Source organism: Larimichthys crocea, chromosome XVII (genome assembly GCF_000972845.2).
Source record: "Larimichthys crocea isolate SSNF chromosome XVII, L_crocea_2.0, whole genome shotgun sequence".
Taxonomy (NCBI): domain Eukaryota; kingdom Metazoa; phylum Chordata; class Actinopteri; family Sciaenidae; genus Larimichthys; species Larimichthys crocea.
In genome coordinates, this window is record NC_040027.1 from 16,990,044 (window position 1) to 17,017,979 (window position 27,936).

A 27,936-nucleotide genomic window follows, 5' to 3' on the forward strand; every position below is an offset into this window, starting at 1 on the left:
AACCCTTTATTACAATGTTTTCCTTTATTTTTCCTTTTTATGTATACAATATTCAAAAGCCAGACATTGGAAAAGGTATAATCTGTTATTAAAAATGGCACATTTATTGCTACATTACTGTTATATACAGGACAGTTCTCAACTATATAGATTTATATATATATAAAAAAAAAGAGAGAGAAAGAGAGAGCGAGAGAAAGATTGAGTGAGGCACTCTGAGGACCCTGCAGGAGTCAGCGTCCTCACTCCATGATGTCAGGCTCTGTACCTGTGAATGTATATAACACTCAATAGTCTCCCCCCCTTTTTTAATTCAACAAAGATATGACAAAATTGTTGAAAGCAAGTGTTTTATTACTGCTTTCTGATACCAAAAACAAGTTCAAGCCCGTCAACTGAACATTTTCCATCGTAATATTGTAATTTTCTGTTGACATTATGTGCTCCTGCAGTAGTCGGGTTGCTTTTTCTGCAGATTTTCAAACTGTGTCTATGTCAAAAGATTTGTTTTAAGAAATAAAGGTTTTTCCCCCAAAGAAATAATTTGAGCATGTGTTGTAGGCTAATGGGATGTTCACAGAATACTAAATGACATCAAGTCAGAGTTTCCCTTGGAACAGATAGATCGGCAATATCCATTACACTTATTGATCTTGTAATAATAAAAAGCAAAACTTCAAATACAACTCTTTGAAAGAAGTGATAAGAACTTCTCACAAAAAGTCACCGTCAACGCCGTCAAAGAGCTGGAAGAGTAAAAGGTCAGAGGTGAAAAATTGTCACTGGAGACTAAATATACTGAAAGTCACTGCAGCAAAGGGCTTGCACTCTGATATACAGAATTTAAATTGCTCCAAGTCAATAGAAGCTCCAGCTACTACAGAAAAATAAAACTCACTCCCCTACATTTGAAATTGAAGCAACACATACACTGAAACATGTTAATGTGCATCAAAAGCAGACAATCAGAGCCAAAAGCAGCATCTCTTGAACCCCGTAATGTCAAATTGATTTAGCAATATAGGGCAGATAGAAAGAAAACTCATGACCTGGACCCATGACCTTAACTAAAACAGCAGTTTGGACAATATAATCCAGTTGAATAATTAGAAAAAAAAGGAATAAAAACTAAACAAGATCTACGTAACATTTATTTATTTAACTAGATACACTGAAAGAAAATCTCTTTATACCATTTAAACTTCTTCCTGAAAATTGAAAAAAGCATTAGGAGAAGGGAGGGTGGGGGAATGAACAAGTACCTCTTTAATCTCCATGATAAATGAAATGATATGGTTCACAAAATAAAACTGTCTTAAATGAAAATACAAGTTCAGGCACTGATAAGGTATCACTCTCCCATCATGTCATCTTAAGTCTTGAGAATGAAAAGGCCACACTATTGATTTGTATAGGTCTTTTTCTTCATCTCTTTTTGTAGAAATTAAACACACAAAATGCTCTACCTCCCATTTGTGATTACATGTTGGTAAAAACCATTCACAACATGACATGACATGGGAATAACATCACAATAACACTGTTTTGTTCTCCATTTTATCCTTTACCTTACACCCAAATACCCATGTCTGCCGCCAAAATAAATGCGCAGGCTTACTAGAAAGTGAGCTGCACACTGAGAGCCACTTGATTGAGGGCAGACATTAGAAAAAAGGTGAAATGAAAACTACTATACTGTACTGAGAAAAAAAAGAAAAAAAAAAAAAGGAACACAACTTTGAAAATGAAAGTGATCCACATTTGTATGGTAGCTACATTCAAAAACCAGTTGCATAATTACTGTTAGAGACAAAAATCCCTTCCCACATTTTTCCTCAGTGCCTCACTGCTAAAGTAAGAACACTTCAACAGGACTGTGGCACACACACGCTGTCCACAAACCCCCAAATGGAAAGAAATAATTAATCTGGGTAGCTGATGATAAGCCTTACAACTAAAACTGGAATAAAGGATACACCAAACGTTTTCAACATTTTTCATCTGTTGACCCTTGTCATTTTGCCATCCAGGTTCAATTTTGAATTAATTTTTTTTTTATGAACAATTTCACTTTAAATGTCAAATATCCCCTTATTCAGCTCATCTACAATACACTCTAAACTTCAAACTAATATTGCCATTTATGTAAAAAATCTACAATGTATAGACTAACAAAAAAATATATATTTTTATATATATTTAATTTTGAAAAATGAAACATATCAGAGTAATGTATGAAGTGAATTTACACATCACACTTCTCTCAGTAAGAAACATGACGACAAACTTACTCAGGAGGAAGGTGAGGGGCTGTAATTCAGTGGGAATGCTCATTTAGGAAAAGGAAAGCCTCCGTTACACAAAGGCTTGTCTGCTTCAAACAACTGTGGACTGATGAGATCCCGCCGTCAAAAAAAGGAACCCAGATTTTTTAATTTTTTGTTGTCTTCTATCAAACATCGATTCAAGAGGGGAGGGGGGATCTTGAGCTGTTAAGTCTGCTGGCATTTTCAGTAAACCATTTCAGGTAAGTAAGAGCACTAAGTGGTGCTGATCACTTAGCAAGTGTCTCAAATGGCTTTTATGCAAGACTTTCAGGGACTGAAATGCACAACAGGTCGACACTTAACGTCCAGCCTAAACCTATACAACTGTGCTTTGTCTCGTCTGTGTATGCTTTAGTACATAAAGCAGTACAAAAACCTGAACCTATGACAAGGGATTACTGGAGTAACTCTAGAATTCGTGGTCAACAAATAGGAAGAACAGTTTTGTAGTTGACAGACTGGATAATTCATAACCTTCAAGGAAGGAGTCTTCTATTCCAAGTCTCCAGATGCGCCTTGTGGGAGGAGACCGGGCTTCAGGCAGAGACTGCCTCTGGGGTCAGAGTTCCCGTCTTTCTTAAGCTGCTTTTGGACTGTCAAAACTTTGACCTTTCCCTTGTGACCTTTCCATTGCCTTCCCCAAACGTTTGCTGATAAGATCAAGAAAAGGTCACTGAATTTAGACAATTCAACTTCGACTATGGGCTTGGTTACATAACATATGTAAGACTGTACCATCACGCTGGGAATGACATACATTAAAAATAATTGCTCATACACATAAGCAATCCCTCACAATAAATGTTCCTCACATGTAAAGCAATTTGCTTAAATGTCAAATAGAAAACATGTAACAATTAGGCACAAATCCTTGATTCAATTTGTGTTTGTTTAGGTCTCCTTTCTTTCACAAGAGCACCTCTCGGCAGTGTGTGAAGTCCCAATTTGTGGCAGGACAAAAAGTACTCCGGTGTTCCATCAGCTTGTGGAAACCAAGAAGAAGAAGAAAAAAAAAATTCTTACATGTATAAAACAAAGCAAAACTAAAAAAAGTTCTTCACATTTGAGCTTGTAGTCATGGTTGGGAGTGCGACAAACAGGCTGTGTCAGTTTTGGCAGTATGCATGTGTGTACGAGTGTGTGAATGTGCATCTTGAAACTTGAACGGACAATACACAGACATGTCCACATATACACACACACACTGAGAATAATGGGTGGAAGAAATCTGTTAAGGCCACATCCTCTGACAGCCAAGGAAACACCACCAGATCTGTGAAAAGGAAGGACCACAAACAAGATGTTACAGTATTCCTATAGAACAAAGACATCAACAAGAGACTGAGGAGAATACTGAACTACAAACTAGTGCATTCCTTATTTTGAAGTTATAATCCTTAAGATTTACATAAAATCACGTTCTCCAGAAGTAGCCATGTAATTATGTTTTTATATAGCAGTTTTCATTGTTTGTGTCCACCATTTCCATGCTAGGTTTAATTTGCCTTCCTTGTAAATTACTGTACTTGTTAACTAAAAATGTTCAACTCTTAACATAATTTTTTTAAAATTACAAGTATTAAATTAGCAAAACGTGAAGCAGACGTTTGACATTCACCAAAAATACACGTGGCAAACAAATCTGAAGGATTTTAACTTCAATATAATTGTAGGTAAGCTCCTAAATAATTACTTTAGTTGCCAATCTTGAAGGCCTGCCTGGTGTTACATGTGGCCAACTGGGTTGTGGCCATCTCCTCCCATACTAGCATGGCCTCCTGAGAGCTGCATGGGTGCTTCGCCCACCACCCCAGACACCTTCTCCTCCTCACGGCGTTTTAAACATGCTGCCTTGGGGTTAAGGTTACGCTCTGATGGAGAAAGAGAGAAGAGAAACAAGCCCGCTCAGTATAAAATATTCACAAATTGTATATTTAAAATATAAACATGACTGCACTTCCCATCCACGATGTACTGCTTTGCAGACTGACCTCTGACTTGTTGTTCTAAATTGAGGATGACATTGACAGCTTGGTGCAGGATGAGAAGTTTGGTCTGAGGTTTGTCATGGCTGAGGTGCAGCTGGCACATCCTCCCAAGCTCCTTAAATGCCTCGTTGATATCCCGTACTCTGAGACGCTCGCGGGCATTGTTAGCCACTCGCCGTTCCCTCTCGCGCTCCATCTTCACCTCAGGGGGAAGGTCTTCGTCATCCTCTTCTGGACTAATTACAAATGGAGACGGAATGATGAAGTCACAGGCCAGAGAAAATTTCAAAAACACATCAAACATTTTAGTGTTCATGCTAGAGACTACATGCCAATTAGATATTTAGTTGCTCCAAGTTTCGCAAGGACTGTGCACATGCACATGGATGCATTAAACGGTGTGACATTAAACGCATAATATAAAACAAAGTGAACACTGGAAAAAACATCATCCAAAAAACAGCATTACCCACTGCAGATAATCATTTCATCAAAATGTTTATCCCACAGAAGTTGATATGTTCACTTTTAATAGTATACTAAGCTGTGTGTGTGTGTGTGTGTGTGTGTGTGTGTGTGTGTGTGTGTGTGTGTGTGTGTGTGTGTGTGTGTGTGTGTGCGGGTGTTGTTTGCAGCTGTGTTTAACGACAAATTATGTTCTTTAAGAAGAGAAGGCATAATGAGCTGCAGCCTCGGCCTGCACCTTTTTTCAGTCATCAAAACGTCTTTGATTTGGTGTGTTGTATATTTTTACTGAAGTAAATGTTTTTATATTTCCAAGAAAAACCTTAAAACTCTTTTGCAGTCTAAGTACATAAATACTCAAAAGTCAGTGATGGATAATAAAGTTCAGGATGTCATAAAATTTTATTACAGTGATTCTGCCAAACAAAAGTCAGTTTAGACACAAGCTACATGAACATGTGCTTTGAGTGATGTCTGGCAAGAGCCCACAAAGCACAAAAAAATTGATCCTCTAATGGAGAAACTTACTCATCTTTCTGGTCTGAAAGGCTAGAGAGCATCTGGAGGGTCAACGCCTCCTTTCTGAAAACGTGACATGAAGGGAAGGGGATTTCAACATTGTTAAATACCTAACATAGTCTGGGCATTCAGTGGGACACACAGGACAGCTGACACACTGAACCTTGTAGCAGATATTTTAAATAGGTTCCTTTATATTCAAATATCTGGCACTGTGTCAAGACAATCCCAACCTTTGCAGGATAGTTTGCACTCTGGATTTGTGTTTTAACCAAAAACATTATAATACTGTTTGTTTTTCTTTTTTCATGAAATTCAAGTGCAAAGACTAGAAAACATAACAAGAACCTTACCTTGTTCGAATGCGCGCTGCCTTGGACTCCTTCTTTTCGTCATCTGACTTGTCTGCAACAGATGAGTTTTCATCATCCTCTTTGTCTTCTCTTTTGATGTCCGAGCTGCTGGAGGAGTGTGTGGAGCGGGTCAGGCCACCCGGGAGACCTAGAGACAAACACATAAATGTGAGGACGATGTTCCAAAGCATTGAAACCTCTCTAAAAAGAAGAGGAATGTAACCGGACTAATGATGAAAGAAGAAAGCTAATAAAGTTAAGCAGAGATTACTGGAAGTGGTTCAAATGCATATCACTGTACATGTACACTGTCAATGCCACAAAACCAAATGTTTGACTACGCCATGATTCCACAAAGTACAAGACATGCTGTTGTGGAGTTCCACTTCCATTGACTGGAACTGCAAGTACCACGATATTGAGTCAGACTTACTGGTAAAGCCTTCCGGTTGGCCAGCTGACGGTGTGGGTCCGGATGCGTGATGAGCGTGCAGAAGAGTGCTGCTGGGTGGAAGGCCTGTGGGCTCCTCGTGTTTCCCTCCCTGCTGATGAAGGAAGGAGACAAAGTAAGAGAACGACAAAGTATGACAAAGTAAGACGGAGTTGCAACAAAGGAAAAAAAAAAAAAAAGTCCACAACTGTTTGAGAACAAATATTTACTTAACGATGTAACTAATTAAAATGTTATGAGTGTTTGCTAATATGTTTGTGTAGCTAATGTTATTTAACTCATTAAACATGATGCATAAAAAGAATATTTACTTTGTATTGCTTGCTATTTTACTTTTGGTCAGCAGATGGCACAAATGACTGACATGTTTTGCTCCTTGTGGAAATAAAAGTAATTCGAGTTTCAATGGTTTTGTTGTTTTTTTCCCACTAATTTCTTCTTGGTAATTACAACAAACACATTCTGAATTTAAGCTACCCAAACAGCCAAATGTTCAAGTGTATGGTACTCACCATAGCAGGATGTCTGTTGCTGAGGGCAAGGCTAGCATTGGGGAAAGCTGGAGAGAGGCCCCCGAGGCCCCCGTTGTGTACTGAGGACAGCAGGCTGTGCATGTCGGAGTGGGCGCCCTCTAAGCCAGGGCCCTGGCCCACAGCGTGGCTACGCAGTACATGGATGGCCTCCTCCAAACGGTCCTCCAATTTACTCTGCTACATAAATGCAAAAGACACGTACTTAGATCTCAATATGACAAACAAAAGAAAGTCAAATAAAAACACAGTATGTTTTTGAGAAACAATTCAATGATTTAAACAGTTTTTGTTCTTTACTGTGCATTTAACTAAAATAAGCATCTAAAAAAAGGCAAGAAGAATATTACATTATGACAATGTCTTGCTTCAAATTAGCTTTGATGTCGTAGAAAAATGTTTTAACATACCAGTGCGTGTGGTTGCCCTTCATAGTTGGGTGTGGTTGGTCTTTGCCACTGAGACTGAGCTCCTGCTGAGAGAAATATTGGGACAGTGTACAGTGTTAATTCTTCACTTTACAGCAGATGGAGCTGCAGACACGTTACTGAGCTGAAGAACATTAAACATGCAGAGGATCATTTTTGCTCCAACAATTTCAACTGATTCATTTTTGTGTGCCAAAAACAAGGTTGCAATCAAACTGAACAAGTTAAATAAATTGGACTGATGTCGGTATTCTCTGGCTGAAATTGAAATATTATCCAAATTTGTGGTTTTATGAGCGAGAATAAAGCACAGGATAAAAACCACCTGAACTCAGTTTACCAACCTTCTGATTGACAAAATTTACTCAGCTGTTAAGCTGACATGGATATCACATTGAAGCAAGGTAGTACCTAACTGGTGTCAGTAAAATAAGGACATGGTCTTTTAAAGAATAAATAAGGTGTTTATGAAAATGGAGATTTCTTTGGCGTCTAAGAGGACGTGTTACTGGGTGATTGGAGAATGCTGCCTTTAATTGCCCCAACATAACTTTTCACATACAAGTAGTAACTATGAGAATTGAACAGTACCTGCAATTGCCTGAGGAGATCCAGGAGTAGATGGAGCTGAGGAGAAGTTATTACTGTTGTGGTCCGATGGGTAAATCTGAAAGAAGTGATCAAAGCATCCAAATATTATGGCACAATTCAAGAATACATAACTATGATTTTCAGTGTAATTTAGTCAAGTAATCACAACACATTTTACTATATGATACAATATCTTCTATATCACAATCAGTCACTAGTACATTCATAGTTCCAGCTAATTAAATAATTAATTAATAATTGTAGGGAGCAATTAAACCTTGTTGGGTAAATGTATGTTTTCTGTCAGCCTGACCAAGTTTCAAGTTTCAGGGTTTAATTGTGGTAGATCTGCCCAAAATGTGACTCAACTGCTTGAACCGTTTTAAACCAATTACTTATCCACAGACAAAACACAATGATGCTTTGAGAAGGGTTAAATCTGGGCCAACAGGACTTGACTGTAGATCTGTGAAGACGTTTCACTTCTCATCTAAGAGGCTTCTTCGGCTCTGACTGAACATTTCAGCAAACAATTTATTAGGCCTCTAAATTTCACCATTTCACTTATTGGGAGGTTTCTTCAGCATATTTTACAACTGACTGACTTGATTCATCTGTTTCAGATCAGGCCACAACAGAATAATATTAAACGACTGACAGAACATTTTTGTCAGCGTCCCCATCCTTAGTTGATAAAGTACACTTACTTGTTCTTCACATGAATTTCCCCAACATAAAAGACTTATTTTGTCAGAGGAAACAAAACTCTTGGGGAAATTATTGTAATTGTTTTATTACCCAGCTTTAATTCGAAAGAAAAAAAAAAACAAAACAGAAAAACTCACTGAGGCAAGAGCCTTCCCAATTTCATCTCCTGAACTGCCAGCTGTGGTGCCTCGGTTGGCTGCAGAGACAAAATAAATAATGTGAGTCAGATGACCCGTTCATTTGTTTTTGGCAGGGGAAAAAACAAACAACAAAAAAAATAAATCAAATGACCATGGAAGTTCAATCTGACAGACCACCAAGATACTTATGGGAAGTTCATTTTAAAAAGTTTTTTTTTTTTTTTTTTTTTTTTTTTTTTTTTACCCATGATGCCTTCTCCGTTGATGGCGGGTGTGTGATTGTATGTGGTGGGGGCTGAGTGGAAGCCGTTGACTTCGCTGCCGTGCAGAGGATAGTTCTGTGGGGACAGAGGCAGGGGTTGACGCTTCTGGAGGAAGGGAGGCACAAGTAACTCCATAAGGCACAAACACCCCTCACAGAAAATGTATAAACAATGTGACAAATGCATTTAGATTCATGAATGAAGTCTGTTAACATCTTAGGTACTACATGACATGTGGTTTGATTTAACAAAAAGGAAGTGAATGATGAAGAGTTATTGCTTCAAGAGCCACATTTAGAAGACATGAGTTATTATAAAGAAAGCAACGAAAAACAAACATGAAATGAAAAAACAAAAACATGAGCAAAAAGGCTAGAATGGGATTGTACCCACCATCCTGTCCTGTGGGTTAATTGCAGAGAAGGAGCCTGGCTGTCCAATGTGAGGAGAGTTACCCAGCATGGCAGAGTAGCCAGAAGACGACCAGGGGTCTTCTGAGAAAAAGCAGAAAAGAAAACATGAGAAAAAAATAAAAAAAAAAAAAAAAAAAAAAAAAACTAAAAAAAAAAAAAAAAAAAAAAAAAAAAAAAAAAAAAAAAAAAAAAAAAAAAAAAAACACAACACCACCACCACAAATATGATAACAGGACAATTTAATACAAGTGATGTAATAATAAGGTCCTACCTTGCATATAGAAAGAGCCAGGGTAGACAGCTCCAGGCTTAGCACCGGGATATCCTCCATTGTCTCTGGTATACTCATCACCAGATGTGGAAGCATACACCTAAACAAACATGCAGACCGTCAGCAATTAGACTGTGATGTCTTAAAAAAAATAATCATATACTTAAGTGTATATTTTGATTCTAGATTTTATTTTAATAAAGAAGTGCTCTATCTAGCCCTGAGCATCATGACAGACAAAGTAGTACAGGGTCAATCCACCCCTAGCCCTTGCCTTTTGAAAACCATTTAATTACACTAGCTTCAAGTGGCCACAAGATGGCAAGAGGGAGTCTGCCGGCAGTGGAGGCAGGCCGGCTCCTCGCCTGTGGAGGAGAACACAGCGGCCATGCCATGCTGGGCACAGCGACGGCTTGAATCCCAGTGCACAGTGAGCACTTCCTCTAGCTCCCAGGACCCCAGTGACATCGCACTGCCTGGCCTGCAGCCCCTCCCTATAACACACTCAGTATCCACTCGCACACATACCATGCATTCAGTGAGCCAACACACACACACACTGCTAGCAATACCCTCAAACTATCACATTCTGTATGGCATAAACAGAGGATTGGATTACAGTAAACATGAAAATGGACAGCTCTGGTTTTATATTAGCACCTTAAAGAGTCCAATCAACATTTTGATAACAAAAATGGATGATGGGCCTTCAGCGACACACATCTCCTCGCCCCAGAGCCACAGATAAAAAGACGGACATGAGAAGCCCTCAGTTTTCCTGACACTGTCAGCCACCACTTTTCTGTCTGCCTTTCCCTCTCCCTCTGTAGTGCATGGCAGATAGAGGAAGAGAGAAAGAGAATAGAGGCTATGCTGCAAAGAATGCTAATCCAGAGAAGGGATTTTTTCTGTAATTTGATTTAACAGGGAGAAGTGGAAAGGGAATGGAGAGATGCACTTCTAATTACAGAGCCATCTGCCTGTTCCTGGACCACATCCAACTCCACAGGCAGCTGGGCTGAGGAGAGGGAGCGAAGAGAGGGAGAGAGATGGGGGCTGGGATCCAGTCAGAGAGAGAGAGAGAGAGGGAAAGAGAGAGGGAGAGGAAGAGAGGGAGAGATTGCAGTGGGTAGGGGGGTGGTAAAGGGGCAAGGGGGAGGATTGAGGGGAAAAAAATGAAGGCCCTGATGATTTATGAAATGGGTAGAGAGATAAGGGGTGTTGAGGGGGGACAGGAGAAGGTAATCTAAATGACTTAAACAAAGCTTGATATGGCCAGGGGAGTGTGAAGGAAACAGGGGATTTAAAATGATCACGGTTAATTCAGGGGAAAACATGACGGAGATGGCTTCATTTAACAATAGGCTTTGAGTTGTTCTTTCACGGGGAACAATGTCGAGTGAATCCTGCTGCTCTAGATGGGAACAGAGAACTACACAATGACTGGTGCTGCTGGATAATTGTATTCTCAGGAAGAAAGGGGATTTCTAGGGTAAAATCCTCAACTAATAGGGGTTTAATGTAATTCAGGTTATGACCGTGTAAAGGTCTCTACACTAGAAAAACATGGGTTGTTGCAAGGGGCGGGGAGTAGATGGAGATTAACATCAAACTAACCTCAAACCACTTTGCTCAACCATGAGGACTTTGTGATTAGTCCACTGGACAACTAGAGGGCAGAAGAGAAGTTCCTCCATGTTGTGTGATCGTTAGAGGTGAGTCGGGGTGAAGGTTCACAGGGTTAGGGCAAGGATCTGGTGTAATGATATTGGTGGATTACAGAAGTCGGGGAAGTTGAAGGGAAATGAGGAATGGCCTTTACACGGCAGCTATTATTTGCCCATTTACTGATTTATAGCAACATGATTAAAGTAACAAAAAGTAGATAAAGAGAAAAAACACGAAGAATATTTTGAAAGGGTGGTGAAGAGAAGCAGGATGGGAGGGAGTGTGCGAGGGAGGAAAGACCACAGGATCATCATCGGCAGTCATTAATCTGGGCTCAGACACGGGGCTAAGAGGCCTCGCAAGCACCGCGCCTCACAACTGGGTCACTCACAGGGGGAGGCCCACCCAGGCCATCATGTGGTGAAGCGTAGGCGGAGGGCTGGGTGAAGTGGGGGAGGGGGGTTCACACACATACACACACACACATCTCATCATTCGCGTTAAAACCACACGGCCATCGTTCACACTGCAGGGAACGACTGAGGTTCAGACAGTGAAAAGATACGGGGCCTTGGCCAGACAGAGTGTTCACGTTCAATCTCTGTGATGCAGTCACCGCGGCGGAGTGTGTCTACACGCAAAGGTTTCAGCAGCCACTTCAACACGACAACACCCACAGGTGGAGGGCAGCACTGAAAACAAATCACGGATTACTCGGGTTTCTTTAATGGCCATCGAGTAATGTGCCAAGCAGCAAGTTCACCAGGTTCGACGCTGATCCGTCTCCATACTGACTATTAGTCGATCTGATATGAACCCACACAATCCATGCAGCCGGCTACAGCAGCTGCATTTGGTGCAACTTTATCTCAAACTAGTCGGAACACAACACAAGTAACGCTTCACTTCATTTTCTGCCAGATTACGCATCCATCGCTGTGTGCTTTGGACCTAGTTAGCCATATAAATCCTTTGAATTTAATTCATCCATGCATTGAAACGCATATCTGCCCAATCATGAGTCAATTTTCATTCAACTACTGTCATCAAAATTCATGTAACATTTAAAATTATGAAATCACACAGCAAACGTACCGGTACGTGACCCGTTAAAAACCTCATTTCCTTTAACAACATATACCACAAGCTAATATTTCTTTCTTTCTTTCCACTCTCTGCCGGTGCTGCTGACTCACAGATGCCACAAGCGAGGCGATGCAAAGGTTCCATACCGAGCACACAAGTCACTCTTGTTATCTGAGACAGTAGCACGAGGACTGGATTACATAAAATATTTGTGTAATGTGTGATACAGTTGCTATCCGAGCCAAGCCTTGCTGCCTGAGCTGCCATTTCATCATAAGCATTTCATATAAATATTCTGTGCAATGGCAGTATTTCATACTTGTGATCACGTAGCAGCAAGACCGTGCTCGAAGAGCAACTGTAACCCACAACTACCAAGACTTGAAATATCATGTTTGCTATCTTACAAAAAAAAGGCATGCATCTGTTGGTTCAGGACCATGAAGAACTTTCATGGATCTGCAGAAGAAAATATTAATAGGAATTAGTGTTGTGTTGAAAATGCTGTGTGGCATTCATATTGAACAAATGGCCTCTGAATCATCTCTGAAATACTTTAGCTGCAACTGTATGGAAGGACTGGCAGGTAATCAACAGACGAGACTCGAATGGAAATAATCTATAAATGGGAATGATGTGAGCAACTGCAGCCTGATTCAGTTCTTTGTCTTTAAGCTAACAGTGATATTCATTCAGTATGTACTCAATCATGCAACGGTGACTTGTGTTTCCAGCTATGTGTGGTCGCCATCATGCTGCATCAGCTGCTGGGAATTCTGGGCCCACTGACAAAATGTGACACTTGGTACAGTAAGTCAAAGAACTGTATGACACGACTGCTTGGAGCTCAAATTTGGGCTCAACAGCACTCTGCTATATCCTGTATTAAACCTGCTTCACAAATTGAAATCCAGCTTACCTTTTAACAATTTAAAAAAAACCTAATATTTAGGAACTAAAACTCAAAGAATGATACTCCAAGAAGTGAAACTTTGGCCAGACAGATTAGATATTTTCTATTTAGCCAAACAACTTCCTCAATGGCTTCTACATTGTCCTTGTCTAATGAAAAAAAAGGGATAAGAGATAAAAGATTCAACAAAAGATTAATAAAACTCTGGGCTTGACAAATCCACTAACGTACTTTAACCCCTCGTGTAATTGTTGTCTGAAACATATGTACCTTCATTACCCAAATCCAGGACTTCTGTGTTCTTGCCAAAGGGCCCACTGAAGAAGGTAAGTTACTAGACTTGACAAAGTACCACAAAATCCTATAAAATTGCTTGTCTACATGACAACCAGACCCTGAACACCACTTGAAACCACTTGAGTGTAGTGTAGAGACAACCACAGTGATGATGTTTATTGGGGCCTGAGTTGCCTGACTGTCAGCTCACAGAGTCTGACAGAGCAGAGGGTCTTTACCCCTGTCTGTCACAGAACTGCTCAAGCAGAGTGGGGAAAACAGCGTGTGTGTGTGTGTGTGTGTGTGTGTGTGTGTCTCTCTCTCTCTGTGTGTCTATGTGTAGCAAGTGTGTGTGTGTGTAGTAGGAGAGAGAGAAAGAAAGGACTGGCTCTGAGCTGTGAAGGCGAGCAGAAATAAGCTCTCACCGAGGACGGCAGGCCAGGGGGTTTCCGAATCTTCTTTGGCTGGGTGTCTACACACAGGCAGGCGGAGACACCAAGAAAAAGGTGAGAGGAAGAAAAAAAAACAAAAAAAACACACAAATAAGGACTGAGCTAAGACACATTTGCACATGTTATGTCAGTTCAGGTGCAATTTCTTTGTGTGCTCTATTTCCGAGTGCAAAACAGAAAACACTGCAGCAGCGTGTGTGTACGTGTCTGACAGTGTGAATGAATGTTCCTGTGCATTCACCTGTACACACTGAGACGATTTGTAGAAAATGGGGGGTGGGGGGATTTAAAGTAATAAAAGTACCTTTGGTTCAGTTAGCTCCATTTCATATCTACACTTGTATAAGCTCATGTGTTGCACAGGTAAGTGTTAACAGTAGAGGTGTAATATTATTCTAATATTTAATTGATTGTTTGAGTAAAAACACCAAAGATCTTTCAAAGGTCAGTATTTTCTGGTTAACTTATCCATCAAAATTAATATCTTAGGATGTACCGATTCATTAAAAATGAAAATAATCATTATACAGGAGGGAGAATGGCAATGGCCCATGTCTCTTTCAGTCATCTTACCTATGCCTCCATCAGGCGGCCTTCTCCTGGGGTTGTTGGGGTATGACGGGTAAAACTGGGAGCCAGATTTCAGGCCAGAGGGGGACATGGCATCTGGGCTGGGCATTGCTATGTCGCTAGGAAGAAAACCAGGCTAGGAGAAACAAAACAGAGAAACAAGGTTTTACTAATAATACTTACAGAGGCGTGGAAGAGCATAGTATAAACCACTTCTGTTCTAGGAACTGAGACCGTTATTTCAAAGTATTTAAAGATGAAAAGAGAAGTGAGAAAACAGGGCTTCCTTTGTCTGACAGATTACATTAATTTAGCTCTTACACACACATGTATAACCTTGTGGGAAGATGCGAGGAATAAACTAAATGGCAGCATACCTGGCTTCCAAAGGGAGGGTATGGTGGCCTCTCATTTTTACCTGTGAGATAAAAATGAAAGATTGTTTAAACGTTAATGTGAGTGAAACCATGAGTACGCACATTAAAGAAAGGCAATTGTGTGTGGCTAAAACAAATGAAAAGTAGGTTTTCTAAAAGTACAAAAAGTCCAGAGATGCCCTCCTCTTTCTCAGTACGCTCAGCTGCGTAAATCCGCCTGCCAGACAAAACCCTAGGGAAGGTTTCTGCTTCAGTGCCCTAACATCCCCAACACTCGACGAATGAACACAGGCACGCACACACATACATGCACGCAGACGCGTACACACTTTGCCACCCAGAAAACAAAATCGGTCATAAAGTATGCACAACAGTCGAATGTGCCGTTATCAACATGATTATTTTAAAGCTGGAGTGTGATAAGGCAACATTTCCTCTGACACTGAGATGTTAATTTATACGCTCATTACGCTAAAGTGCTAACAAATTTCATCACGCCAAAATTATTTAAAGAACATACCTGCGACCCCTGAGCTGATGAACGGAGAGGACAAGCCTTCATGGTCATTGTAGTGGGATCCTTCAGCATAGCCCTGTAGGAACAAAAAGGTAAACACAAGACGTCATGAGTAACCTTAAAGAAAATAAAACCAGATGAGAAAAATGTGAATAAAACACATGCAGGTCTAACATTGGACCAACAAATGAGTCTAAACGATGGTCACTTTACCCATCCTCATCTTGTTAGCACACCTATATACCTTAGTGGTTACCCTCCCTCTGCTTTTCTGTCTAACTAACAGGATCCATGCCAAACAAATCTGCATCAGCTCGAGGGATTCAAACCGACTTTCTTAATTATCAACTTGTGGTAATCAAAGCCTGCTGCATCTATTTCACCCCCTGTTCCTTGTATTTACACAGAGTTGTGCCAAGACCGTTACAGCGGATGTGAAGCTGCAATTACCGGTGGGCTTCCACAGAGGTTCTGGGCTACCAGAGAGCTTGCCAATGCAGGATCCTGAGCCAAGGTTATTAGGTAGAAAGTAAAACTACCACTTCAAATCAAACATGGCACACGGCATGAAAAAGCACTAAGCTGTTGTGGTGGTAAGGGAAAGGGGTGTGTGTGTGTGTGTTCATCTACAGCAGAGTGATTAACTGAACATGTGTGAGTGTGTGACAATATCATGGCATCTGGTGTTGATGCTTAGATCTCCAAACTTAAAATCGTGTGCGACTTAGGCGTGAGAGAGAGTGTGTATTTAGATCTTACCCGTCCTTGGCTGAAAGAGGGGCTGTTCTGTTCTGCCGATCCCCAAGACCCAGAGCCGCTGCGCTCATCTATTGCTGTAAAAAGACATATTGTTAATATTTACAGGTAGGGAGACCAGCCGGTTAGAAGTAGAAATGAAAGAAGCATGTTGAACCGACACTGTGAACAATGTTAGCAATTCCCAAATGAGAGTTTTAAATTATTATCCTGTGTGTCAACGCAGATATGTAGAAACGCCTTGATGTTGGCGTCATATCAAGAGAACCTGTCACTATGCCCTACAGCGGTCTTAAGTGGCCACAATGGTCTGGCACAAGCCAGAGAGAGAGAGCGCATCACTATTGATCGAAGATGCTGCTGTCGCATTCAAGATGCAATGCAATGTAACACCATTACTGAAAGAAAAAAAACATAGGAAAAGCTGCTCAGTGTACCCATTAGTGTTTATTACGGTCACTGAATAGCAGAAAATTAACCATTCACATCCCTAATGTAATCCAAAAGGATGAAATGTCATGTAAATCGCATTTAAAAAATTCCACTCAGTCACCCGGATGCAAACAAACACATAAAATGACACGAAATAATAAAAAAACAAAAACATAAAGCCAAATCATGGCGCACAATGTTTTAGGTAAAGAAAGAGCCGATGTGTGGCACAAAGGAAAAACACGGCCAAAAGACTGGTGGAGCAGAAAACTCCAAAATACCCCCATCATCCCCTTCTCCCTGTCTTATGCACTAATGCTATCCAGGCTCTCTGGAGACACAAGCCTTAATTGCATGCTGATTTGCATAATTGTGCATATTAATGCAGCTTCCTTATGAATATTCATATTTCGTCTTTGATTTTTGCCTAATTAAAAAAATGTGTGTGAGAAAGCAAAAGAGAGAGTGAGTGTGTGGAAGGAGAAAGCAAGGGGACGAGAGAGAGAGAGGGAGAGAAAGAGAGGGAGAGAGGGGGAGGAACAAGAGGGAAGGCAGAGTGATAGGGGTCTGGGCGAGATCAGCAGCCTGGCTGACGAGTGAGAATGAGTGATGAGACTAACAGAGCGGTGCAAGCACCTACACACGCTGCGACAGCCGTGATCTATGGAGCTGATGCCAGTTGCATGGAGAATCAGGCGAGCAGGGAGGAGAGGGGACCTCAAAAGATCAGCCTCGCTCACTGTCAGATCGGCCCCGCTGAAAGGCCACGGCACTAATAAAGCGCTGCGCCACCGTCAACCATGTCCAATGGCACAGGACGCCGGTGACGGGCTTGCTGCTAAATAAAGACGACAGACTTTCTATGAAGACGCTTCAGCCAAAAAGCTTGATGCCATGAAAAGCGATATCAAATTAGCTAGATTAAAAAAATCCACCACACAGGAGAGACAACAACGAGCTTGTTTACTTCTAGTCTAGCAATGAAGATGTGTTTCAACTTCAAGACACTCTGACTTCATCCAAATTGCTGGTAGACCACAAAGTATTTTCACATGTACTACACGCTTAAAAACTGTAACAGGTAACCCACAAAATTACACATCATCACCGTCAACAACAACCTGCACTGAAGTCGACCTACCAAGCCAACAAGTAGAGCTGAAGAGTGTAACTTCATAATCTTCACAGCTATTTTCAATACCACCACTCATCCGCCTATGAAGCCTCCATTTGGCCAGCGGGGGTGCAGCGGATAGAGTGAAAGCACGGCTGTGCAGGAGAAGTCTGACAACATTGTTTCACACTTACTGGAGTAATTAACTCTGAGGCAATTAAAACAAGGTGGAGAGCTGCTGAGGTGACACTGACGCTCAGCCAGCCTAGGAGAGCCCAGCTATGCCAGAAGAGAGATCTTTCTATTGTTGTTAATCTCTTGTCATGTGTAATATTGAGAGACAACCAAAATGATTAAAATGACCCACCGCACTTCACCTGCTGTTAAAAACAACCGGCACTCTGGGTTCACATGCTACACCGGTCACTACATGTGCGATGTAAATATTAGATCTTGGGTATGTTGCTGTGTTGTTCTTTTACAAAACAAGTAAGCAAGTTTTAAAGACTAATTGTAAAAATAAGATATGTACCATTCAAAGTAGGTCAGCGATGTACTCCTACATCAATTATTTTGGCCAGTAAAAATATTTTTAGTACTTTGTTTTAAAACCAACCCTTCGCCTGTGACCTAAAAAAACCTGCTCTGAACACTTTAAGAGTCTGCATTCTCGAGGAAATTTTAAAAAAGGACAAACACGATCTGCCTAATCTGGGCTTTATTTCATCCACATTTCATCACATACTTCACTCGAGCTTTTCACTTCTCTGGTTGCCCAGTAGTGCTTCTGTCCAACCCATTAAAAACAATTCTCATCTACTGTAGCTGCAACTGGTTGTCATGACACACACTAATCAATGTGATACTTAAGACATTTCTTCATGTACTTTAACGGTCTGGTTTTCTGCTTTCACGTCATATTGGTGGGAGAAGAAAAGACGCTTTCAATGTATCGAGAGTTGATTACAACACAAACATGATTCTGTATCACATCATTCTGATAACTTGGATTACAAATATTGGTGGATGTGTTATAATCTGTGCTGATGTTTTTTGTAAACTGAGAAAAAATTGTTTTTAATTGGCACTAAATGCTTCAGGTCAATGTGCCATCTCAGTATGCACTTCTGCTGTTGTCTTCAAATTATCTTTCGAGAACTGCATTTAGTGCTAACTAATCAATTAAAACCAAACTCTTTGCCAAACCGGAGTTACATAAAGTGACGAACACTTGAACAGTCAACATCGCACAATGACTAAACTGGGGAAATAGAATTAAGATTGAATGTGCCGTGAATTATCTACTAATTAGACATGCAGATAAGAAATGTGGGGCTGGCATGAAAACAACAGGTTCTCTGGACGTATATCACATCCATCCAGATTTTGGCATGGCTGGTGTGAATGTACTTCCAGTGAAAGTCACATGGCAAGACAAATACTGACTCACAACCAGAACCCAGAAAAATATTTATTTTCTGAGCCACAAAGCCTTCTCACGGCTGCAGGCTCTGAAAACATCTAATTTATTTGAAGAAGGAAGCCACTCTCCTTTGAGATTTCCTCTTTCCGAGGGCTTAGATTTTCCAACTACAACCCAGCGATGCACAGTGAAATACAGGACACAATACAGCAGGTATACAACTGAGAGTGCAAAAGTCAAACACGTATCTAGTAAGCGAGTCACCAAGAGGGAGACCACATGTGTAAATTCCAAATGCTGTTTGTTGTGATCTAAGGGAAGTGAGCCTGTCGTGTCCCATGTATTCGTGTGTGTTTGTGTGTGTGTGAAGGGGGGTTGGAGACGTTGCCAGCAGCTGCAGAGGTGACAGAGGGGACGCCTGCCTGAAGGCTTGTGGGCTTGGCCAGCTCCCACCACACACCGTCACACTCTACCTCCCCTACTTCTCAAACATCCCACACTTCTTGCCAATCCTGTCTTCTTTCCTCTCCCCTGCACTCCCCACCTCACACACACACAGACTCTCTGACCACTGAGGAAGGGAGAAGGACGCCTAATGCAATTAGCACCCCTCTGAGCACTTTTGTGTTGATGAATAGAGGTGGTCTGGTGGGCCACTAGGCTGCTCGCTGCCGTTCCCGCGCTGCTGGGTCCCTGAATATACAAGCGGCCTAAGTGACGTCATAGATGGACATTGCTCTTTAATGGTCATCATTTCTTGAATAAATAGGTTTCCAGGCCCACAGCCGTATCATATGTTGGAGTAATAAGCAGTCTTTTGGATCAGGTTTCAAACGATGGTCTTGTTGACAGATGCAGCACTTTTATTAAAGCTAATCTTCCAGTTTTCTTTCTCATAAATACGGCCTGCGTATGGCTTTTCTTCCCTCATACAGACACACTCTGTACTCTCTGTACTGCGTGAGTTATAACGTGACACAGATCTACGAGAAAAACTCCTGGGCTGGAATTCGCAGATGTTAGCATTTTGACTCGCATGTGCTATTACAGGGTACCTGCAGATCTCCCAAAGTTAAATGGGACAGCTTGAAGTATCGCATTAAAATGGGTGTCAATGACCGAGGGCCACACTTTAGGACATGAGGAGGGGGGAAGGAATTAACTCCTCACTGCTTAGTAATTGCCTGCTGTAATAGAAACAAACAGAATCCTGCCTTCCACAGGCTGATCCCTCTATTCAACAAGCTCCCTCTCCCACTCTGGCCACTCACTGCATGCTGGGCCAGTTTAAGAGGGTGCGAGCTGGGGGTGCGGGACATTGTCTCGGACTCAAGCCATTTCCTGCAGATCAGTGGGGGGAAGAGGCCTGTGCCGTGTTGGGGGAGGAGTGTTTTACACTTCAGGGTGGGGGAGTCGTTTCAAGTCCATAAGCCCCTTTTTCTGCCTTTGTTCCTCAGTGGCCAAGTTCTCACTCTGGGGAACACTGGGGAGTGTGACTCGATTTCACACGGCAGGTTGGCAAGGTGACAGAGGAACGAAAGTAACACAACTTACTAATAACATTCAGGAAGAGAGAAAAGCTCGCCCAAAGGCTTCAGGTGTTTGTGGGGGTTAACTGCAGCTACTTTGCACTTTAAAATACACAAACAAAGACCACCTAAAGAAGTGGGAAAAAATGATCCGACAGATGTCAAAACAAAAACCCATTTGCCATCAATAAATCTGCGGTTTCAAATTATACTTTTAAGAATATCTTGAGTCTGCTAACATTTAAGCAACAGTCCATGTTTTCCGCCCGTGTCTCAAACAAGTGTCAATGCTACATTTAAGACAATTATAAAAGGACCAGGGTTGTAGTCTAAATGGGTCATTTTTCAGATGAGAATCAAAAAGGACAACCTCAGACAGGCACAGATCGAGCTGTAACATGTCACAAAATGGGAATTTCTTCTAAAAAACGTGCACACTGCTCAATTTACTACAAATAGTAGAATAAATCCGATACCAATTTCCTACTTTGGTAGAAAATTATTCTGTTATCAGCAACGTCTATGGATTAACACGCGCTTGTTTCTGGAAATATACGTGGCTGTTTGAATTTTTCTAGCTTTGTAAAGCTTTTAAAAATAAAATCCACCTCTATTCTACTTACTGGGGCGTTGGCATAGATCTCAAAACGTCAGCAAACAAAACTGAAACTGTCTGCATGCTCGAAACCTCAAGGGTTACGTGGGAAAATACATTTTGTGATTTGGTCGGGGCTGACCTTTAAAGTTTTCTATCAGCTGTAAATTGTGTCGACGTGTCGATTTGTGCCCCATTTCTGCATCTCTACTGTCACAGCTAACAGCCACAGATTTAACATTAAATTAGTCTGTTGCTTTGCCGGGCCTTGCATGCAGTGACAGTTATCACACAGGGAAACAAGTATGTTTACGTCAACCAAATGATGCAGAAATGAAAACCAACATTTGCATGCAGTACACACGAATTTAGAGAAAGTTACTGTATGTTTCCATATCAAGCTTAAAAGCTTACCTGATCCACCAAACTGACTGCTGGCGAGTGTCATTGTCCTGTTCTTCCCATTGGCTACTGGAGGCGCGAACATCTGCAAGACAAAAGAGGAAAGACACCGTAACTAACAAAGCAAAGGACGGCACACTTCACACATCCTATTTCCACTAATAAAAAAAGACATCACATACACGTCGTTCAGTGGTGTGTTTTTTAGTCTAAAGTGAGATTTAAAAAACACGACTCAACCACTGATTAAAAACAACTTCCAGCACAACAGTAAAAACATGCTAATAAAGATCCCAGGAGGTTATAAACATTCTTGAGATTTTTATTTTTTAAAAAATACAGATGTAAGTTTTCCCAAAACAAATACAGAGCATTTTAAAATGAACCTTTTCAGACATATCATTTCATATAAAAACCTGCAGTGTCGACTTTAACTGGGTTTTGTCACAGAGCCACTGTGGGCTTTACCATGAGGCTGTGATGCGGTTTACATGTCTGCTATGTGGCATCTTTCAGTGACCAAACTGTACAAACCAAACCTTTTTGTAACTAGGACACCATAACACAATCTGCCACTGCTACATATGATCTCTCCTTCTCTCTTTCCCTCTCTCTCTGTGTTTTTAAAAACAGGGTACGTGTACGCAGTCCAACAACCGATTTGGACACCATCTTTTGTTTCCGTTACATTTGGTCGCAGATATCTCAAACATTTTTTAGCTTTCCTTTATTCGGCGGCCAATCTAGCGTGCATTTCTCTGACTCGCCAGGAAATAAACAAAGAGGAGGAAATTTGTTTGTACAATGTTCGACAGTTTCTCACCCAATTATCAATGTCATATTTAGACGGAACATCTGCTGATACAAATTGGCAGCTGATCAATCTGAGCTTCTTACACAAACCCAACTGTCTAATGAGAACCTCCCACAAACCCCCCATCACAACAAGGAGTGCTTTCCTTTCATGGGGTAAGGTTTCCTTTAAATATCCATGGTGTGGCAGAGAATAGGACTACATTAATAAAGCAGCTGACTGAATCACAACTCATTATAATTGAGCTCCAACAATATTCATGAACAACAACGCTTTAAAAAAACAAAACACAACAAAAAAAACTAAAAAGATAAAGCGAGTCCTGGTCCCCGGCGTTACACATCATAAAACGTCAACGACTCGCAATGGTATACATACTTCAGTATTAATCAACTGTACTTTGTCAAAAGAAATCTCATGGGACATTAAGTCTGCTGACAAATATTCATTAGAGGAGTCACAGTTTGGAGTTACCTGTTGTGCCCCATATATAATAATTATCCATAGCCGACAATTTAGCCTTACCAGCTATTCATTTTATTTAAAAAGAAACTAACACAGCTCCATTGGGGTCTATGAGATGTTTGTGTCAGTGTAAAGCTCAACAAAAGCCTCACAACAAAATGAAACAGGTAAATAAAAGCTTGAACAGAATATCCACTTTGTAGCTAATGTCTGGGGGATACCTTTGAAAGAAAGACTAAAAATATGACAAGAAGAACATGCCGAAGCTGTCTGATCAACCCAGTTCGTATTTATAAAAACAATATTTCCCCCTCTGATTCTGTTAACAAGACGAATGGGGGTGAAACTTCCACAGTTTCCTGCGGCCGTTTCTGGTTCACTATTTACATTTTTTTGGTGGATACCAGTTCATTGTAGTAAGGATCCACTTCCTTGTTGCTACATCTCTGAAACACCTACACAACTGAATAAACTATATTAAAAACACGGAATAATTTTCATCACCAGTCACCCTGAGATATAGCACTTATTTATTTTTTTATTTCTTTAAAATCAGCACTACCTCTGCATGCCAAGAATGAAGGATGGAAATATCTTGAGCTGACACGACCTATTGTTTAAAAAGAAAAAAGAAAAAAAAAGAAAAGACAAGACAAATTTCTGTTGCAGGTTTTTACCCACTGATTTTCCTTTCACCCTCCCGTCCCCACTTCTTCTCTCATTCAGACCTCCAGCTCTCCTCTGCCCAAACCCAGACCTGTATCGCACTCTCTTTAACTCTTCCTCCCAATGCCACCCAGAACCACCCAGACTGCTCTCCCACTCTCTTACCGCACTGAAATCCAGGAGGTCGCTGAGTTCCTTGTCAGTTCCCACTGCAGCCATTCTTTGCTGCTGTTCGTTCATACCCTTCAGTCTCTAATAAACCCTATGAGAGAAATTTGCAGATACAGGATTTTAATGGCACTAGCAAGCACAAAGAGAAGTTACATGTAGCTCTTAAAAAACAAAGAGGATGATGGTAATGAATGATTCAAACTACCCTCCCTTGCTATATCAAAAAAACCTGAGATGGTTCATATGTGCAGGTTTGTTAGTCTCCCATAAGATACCAATGCAGGACTAATTCAACAATTTTCTGTTTTGTAAACAAACAAAAAAACAAAACAGAGGGAAAAAAAAAAGAAACAACAAAATACCCCCAGAAACTTTCTCATTGCAAACGCATCAAATTTGTTTTTGTCATTTTCAGAGTGAAACGCATTTTCATAGAAGTTACAGTATGAAAATCAATGACCGTCTACGGAGTCGCAGCTGTCCAAAACATAGAGCTCAAATTACCACCTCACTGAAATGTGGACCGATGAGGGAAAACACGACAACTATGGGCTACTTAACAATGAACACTTTAGCCGGGTCTACTTAAAAATGCTAATTTCAGCCAGACACTGCCTTCACATCCAAATAGAAAAGAGAGACACTACCATGAAATGATGAATACTCTACCCCCTAGTCAAATTACTACCAAGTAATGACTTAAAAAAATTGCTTTCATTTTAAGCAACCCTGGCAAATAACAACCATATGTCGATCATTGCTACATAAAAGAGAATGTAATACATTTACAATTACAGACATAATTGGGACTATTGTTAGCCCAAGGAAATAGGGGTGAAAGGCAGAGCTAATGACTGTATGCAAACACGTCATTACCAAATTACCATATGTCAACTCAGAAAGAACCTTGTCAAATGACACAGTGAGCATGAATACTAGATTTACCCTGTGTTTTGCATTCCAACGCAAGCCCGAGGCCGCTCTCTGATGCTGAGCGGTGCTTCTGCAAGCCTCACAGGGAACTAGTGGTAAAGGGGAGCGAGTGGAGGAATAGAGGCACTCGGACACCAACAGGTGGTGTGCTTTTACAGCCTCTTTTATAATACAGCACTAGCATAAATTGATGCAATCAAAAAAACCAAAACAAAAAGAGATGGATGTTTTGGAAGAAAGGCGAGTGGTCGAATGTAAACAAAAGGAAAAACTGGAATATAGAAAACATATGCCACGAAATGAAAATAGAAATTAGGAACCACTCGAAAGCAAAAAAACAAACAAAAGCACTAAAAATGTAATAAATCATTTTCTACATGTGGGAAAACAACATAAGTCACTTCAGGATAGACAAACAGTACAGTCCAAGTCTAGTGAACTCAGGCGAGCAGAACTAATGTAACCTTGAGACAAGGAAAGGAAGTGAACACACACACACACACACACACACACACACACACACACTGCCCCAAGTGTAAATAGGCTAGGAACATGGCTGTCATTGCTTTTCAAAACTTTTGGATAAGACGGGCCAAATCGAGAACACAGGTCATGCACACAACTAAAATAAAAAAAAACGTAAACATGCGCAAAATATATATATAATTTAACCACTGAGACAAATGGGAGTGGGGAGAGCACACGGATGGGGGGGCTTAATGTAACAAAATGGCATCTTCAGCTACTGCTGGATCAATATTTGAAGCAAGCAGATTAAGGGGGTCTTTGTCACCCCACACAAGGAAAGGCAGAGAAGGCAGGACATTTTCCACTACAAGAGCCTGCACCTCCAGTGAAACAAACAACTGAGCCCAACAGAAAACAGCAAAGAATAATAGTGTTTAATATAAATTCATAGCAGGAACTTAAATGTACTGCTGCCTCAACATAATAAAAAGGGGCTAAAATAAGTTGCTTTTCTAAAAAATATATATATATATATATATTTGAAAAGGCACAACTCTGTTTGCATGGGCTGTGCATGTGCTGTTAAATGTTAAATAAAAGTAAGTTAACTACAACATGTTTATGTCAATGCTATTACTACAGGGGGTGGTGAACAACAAGGGCCGCCGTGCTGAGCAGTAAATTCAACTGTTGATTCAAATCCTGTCCGAAAGAAACGGATGTGCCAGAAACGTGTTATTATGAATAATAACCCCTCTTGAGGTCAGATAGTTTATAACAACGACAGCACCGGCAAACATCTTAGGGCACCATTAAGGATGTGTATTATTTGATCCATCTCCACTAGGCCACATCCTAGGGGCCAAAGCTGGCAACTTATATAAAACAGAAAAATATATATATTGAACTATGTTGACATCATCCTGAAGGCTTAATGAGAAAGCTAGTGAACAAATGAGGTGTAAAAAAAACAAAAACAAGTAGGAGAATAAAGAGCAATGCTCCCCCTTTTTTTAAAAAAAAGAAAGAAAAAGAAACTTCATGCAACAAATAGGGAGCTCTTTCTTTCACATATTAGGGTTCAAGTCGTGCATTATGAGGGGAGCTGAGTGGAGGAGACGGTGGGGGTGGGAGCATGAGGAATTTCCTGCCAAATGTGCAATAAAATAAAAAGTCTAGCTGGTGGCCAGACACATCCATAAAGGAATGTTTAAAGGCTTTTTTTTTTAATGGAAAGTTTGTTTCTGGCTCCTTGTGGAAAATCCATGTGAGAAAAAAAAAAAAAAAAAAAAAAAAAAAAGGCCCACCACCACTACCACCACAAACAAAGTTAGCTTTAAAAAATGCTCACCCAACATTACACAACGTGAAAAAGAAGATTTCATATTCCCACATTTGCTTAGCTTCAATGCTAAAGTGGCGAAGAGAGACACACGGTGAGGAAAAGAAACAAAAAACCAACAAAATGAGGCTCGTGTGTTTTTCTTTAAAGGTAGGACTAAAAACATTTTAAACGTTAAGTCGAGTCCCTTTTTTTTTTTTTTTTTTTTTTGTGCAGAACAAAGGAGTAATTTCCTCCTCTCCGTGGTCGATGCGGAGACCATCACACACTTGGGCTCGCCAACCTCAAACCCAGACAAAAAACTTAACATCCCCCGCTTTAACCACACATTCCCGAAAACTTTTCGAAAATTGCAGGCGTCAAAATAGGGTGTCAGTGAGAGAGAAAAAAAAAAAAAAAAAAAAAAAACCTCCCCCCTCTCTCTATCGAAAATCATGCAACTTCCCCCCCTGAAAACATGAAGTGAAAGAAGGTGTTTTTCTTTACCTCTCCTCTCCAAGTGTCTGATATCCAACAGTAAAAAGAAAAGCGGAGACTCGCGAGGGGAAAAACATAAAACTTCAAGAGAATTTCGACCTCAGTGCATGAAACGCATTGGAGCACCGTAGATGTCTTTTCCTTTTGTCCCGGTAAAAAAAAAGCCTGTTTTTCACACAGCAGCCCACGTGTTTGCTTCAATGTAACAAGTCTGTGTGCAAACAAATCTATTATAGTAACTAATCTCGCGTCTTCCTTTTTTGTTGTTACAACTGAGATGATTTCATTCTTCTCGTAGACATCTTCACCACCTCCGTCCACATTGTCAGACGCAACACCGTATCCCTCCGCACTAAAAAAAAAAAAAAAAAAAAAAAAAAAAAAAAAAAAAAAAAGTGAGGGCCTCAATGCCAGCGGTGTCCGATTTCAAATGCCTTTGAGAGACGGGGTGTTTTTACTGAGGAAGAAATGCGACTTTAACGTCCGACGTTAGCCAAAACGACGGAAATGTCTAACCCCGACGCTCAGTTTCTTGTAACGCGTCCGCAATCCTCAAAATGCAGGAGCGCTACGAGCACTAGGTCGTGCAGCGGAAGGCTATCGTAAGAAAGTTACCTGCGATTACACAGCAGCAGCTTGACGAGATGGCACGATAAATGCGAAAGAGATCAGCCAATGGGGGAGCGTGTAAGCTTGATTGACAGCGACAGCAGCCAACCGGCGGGCGGGAATTCAGTTTTGAGCCCGCCTTCTTCTTGACGCTCACTTTCCCTGTGTGCTCAGGGAGGCTGGCTGAGGGGGGCTCCAACATGCCCGCTGACATCATTTTATTACTTTGGTTGGTCTGTCCGCTTTTTTTCTTTTTTTCCCCCAAAAAATATCCTTAACACAAGACTTTAAATTAATACATTTTATTATAGACTGTTACTGTTTAATTTAGTATAAACATTTAAGGATGCTACATGTAAAACTAGGTTAATTACTGGTAGTTACTATTATTTTATTTTGGTATAAGCTGGACTTTTTTATTATAATTATTATT

At 40.7% G+C, this 27,936-nt stretch overlaps 1 protein-coding gene across 9 annotated transcripts; it reads right to left on the reverse strand.

Moving 5' to 3' along the window:
* tcf3b (transcription factor 3b) lies at nucleotides 1-27,263 on the reverse strand. Of its 9 annotated transcripts, none has more exons than XM_019269631.2 (21): nucleotides 26,904-27,263; nucleotides 23,669-23,765; nucleotides 21,571-21,643; nucleotides 16,067-16,140; nucleotides 15,311-15,383; nucleotides 14,791-14,831; nucleotides 14,417-14,549; nucleotides 13,817-13,863; nucleotides 9,449-9,548; nucleotides 9,157-9,257; nucleotides 8,745-8,868; nucleotides 8,498-8,556; nucleotides 7,653-7,728; nucleotides 7,044-7,108; nucleotides 6,616-6,813; nucleotides 6,086-6,194; nucleotides 5,653-5,800; nucleotides 5,309-5,362; nucleotides 4,319-4,551; nucleotides 4,021-4,198; nucleotides 1-3,600 (listed from the first exon to the last, which is right to left on the reverse strand). In XM_019269631.2, exons 2-20 carry the CDS (start codon nucleotides 23,741-23,743, stop codon nucleotides 4,053-4,055), a joined length of 1,929 nt encoding a protein of 642 aa, XP_019125176.1. In that variant the 5' UTR covers nucleotides 23,744-23,765; nucleotides 26,904-27,263; the 3' UTR covers nucleotides 1-3,600; nucleotides 4,021-4,052. The 9 variants fall into 9 exon arrangements, with proteins under 9 accessions (XP_019125176.1, XP_027145703.1, XP_019125175.1 ...); XM_027289902.1 differs by having other exon boundaries at nucleotides 6,086-6,197; nucleotides 8,745-8,838; nucleotides 9,157-9,254; nucleotides 26,904-27,262; XM_019269630.2 differs by having other exon boundaries at nucleotides 6,086-6,197; nucleotides 9,157-9,254; nucleotides 26,904-27,262.
* Between the last annotated feature and the right edge of the window lie 673 nt (nucleotides 27,264-27,936).

Excerpts from the sequence above, each read along its gene's own strand:
- tcf3b (XM_019269629.2), bottom strand. The coding sequence starts at position 23,743 with ATGAACGAACAGCAGCAAAGAATGGCTGCAGTGGGAACTGACAAGGAA. Across the intron at positions 14,832-15,310 it reads CATCAGCTCAGGGGTCGCAG|GTAAAAATGAGAGGCCACCA; the intron begins GTATGTTCTTTA and ends TTTATCTCACAG. Across the intron at positions 9,549-13,816 it reads CCCCTGGCCTGCCGTCCTCG|GTGTATGCTTCCACATCTGG; the intron begins GTGAGAGCTTAT and ends ATGTTTGTTTAG.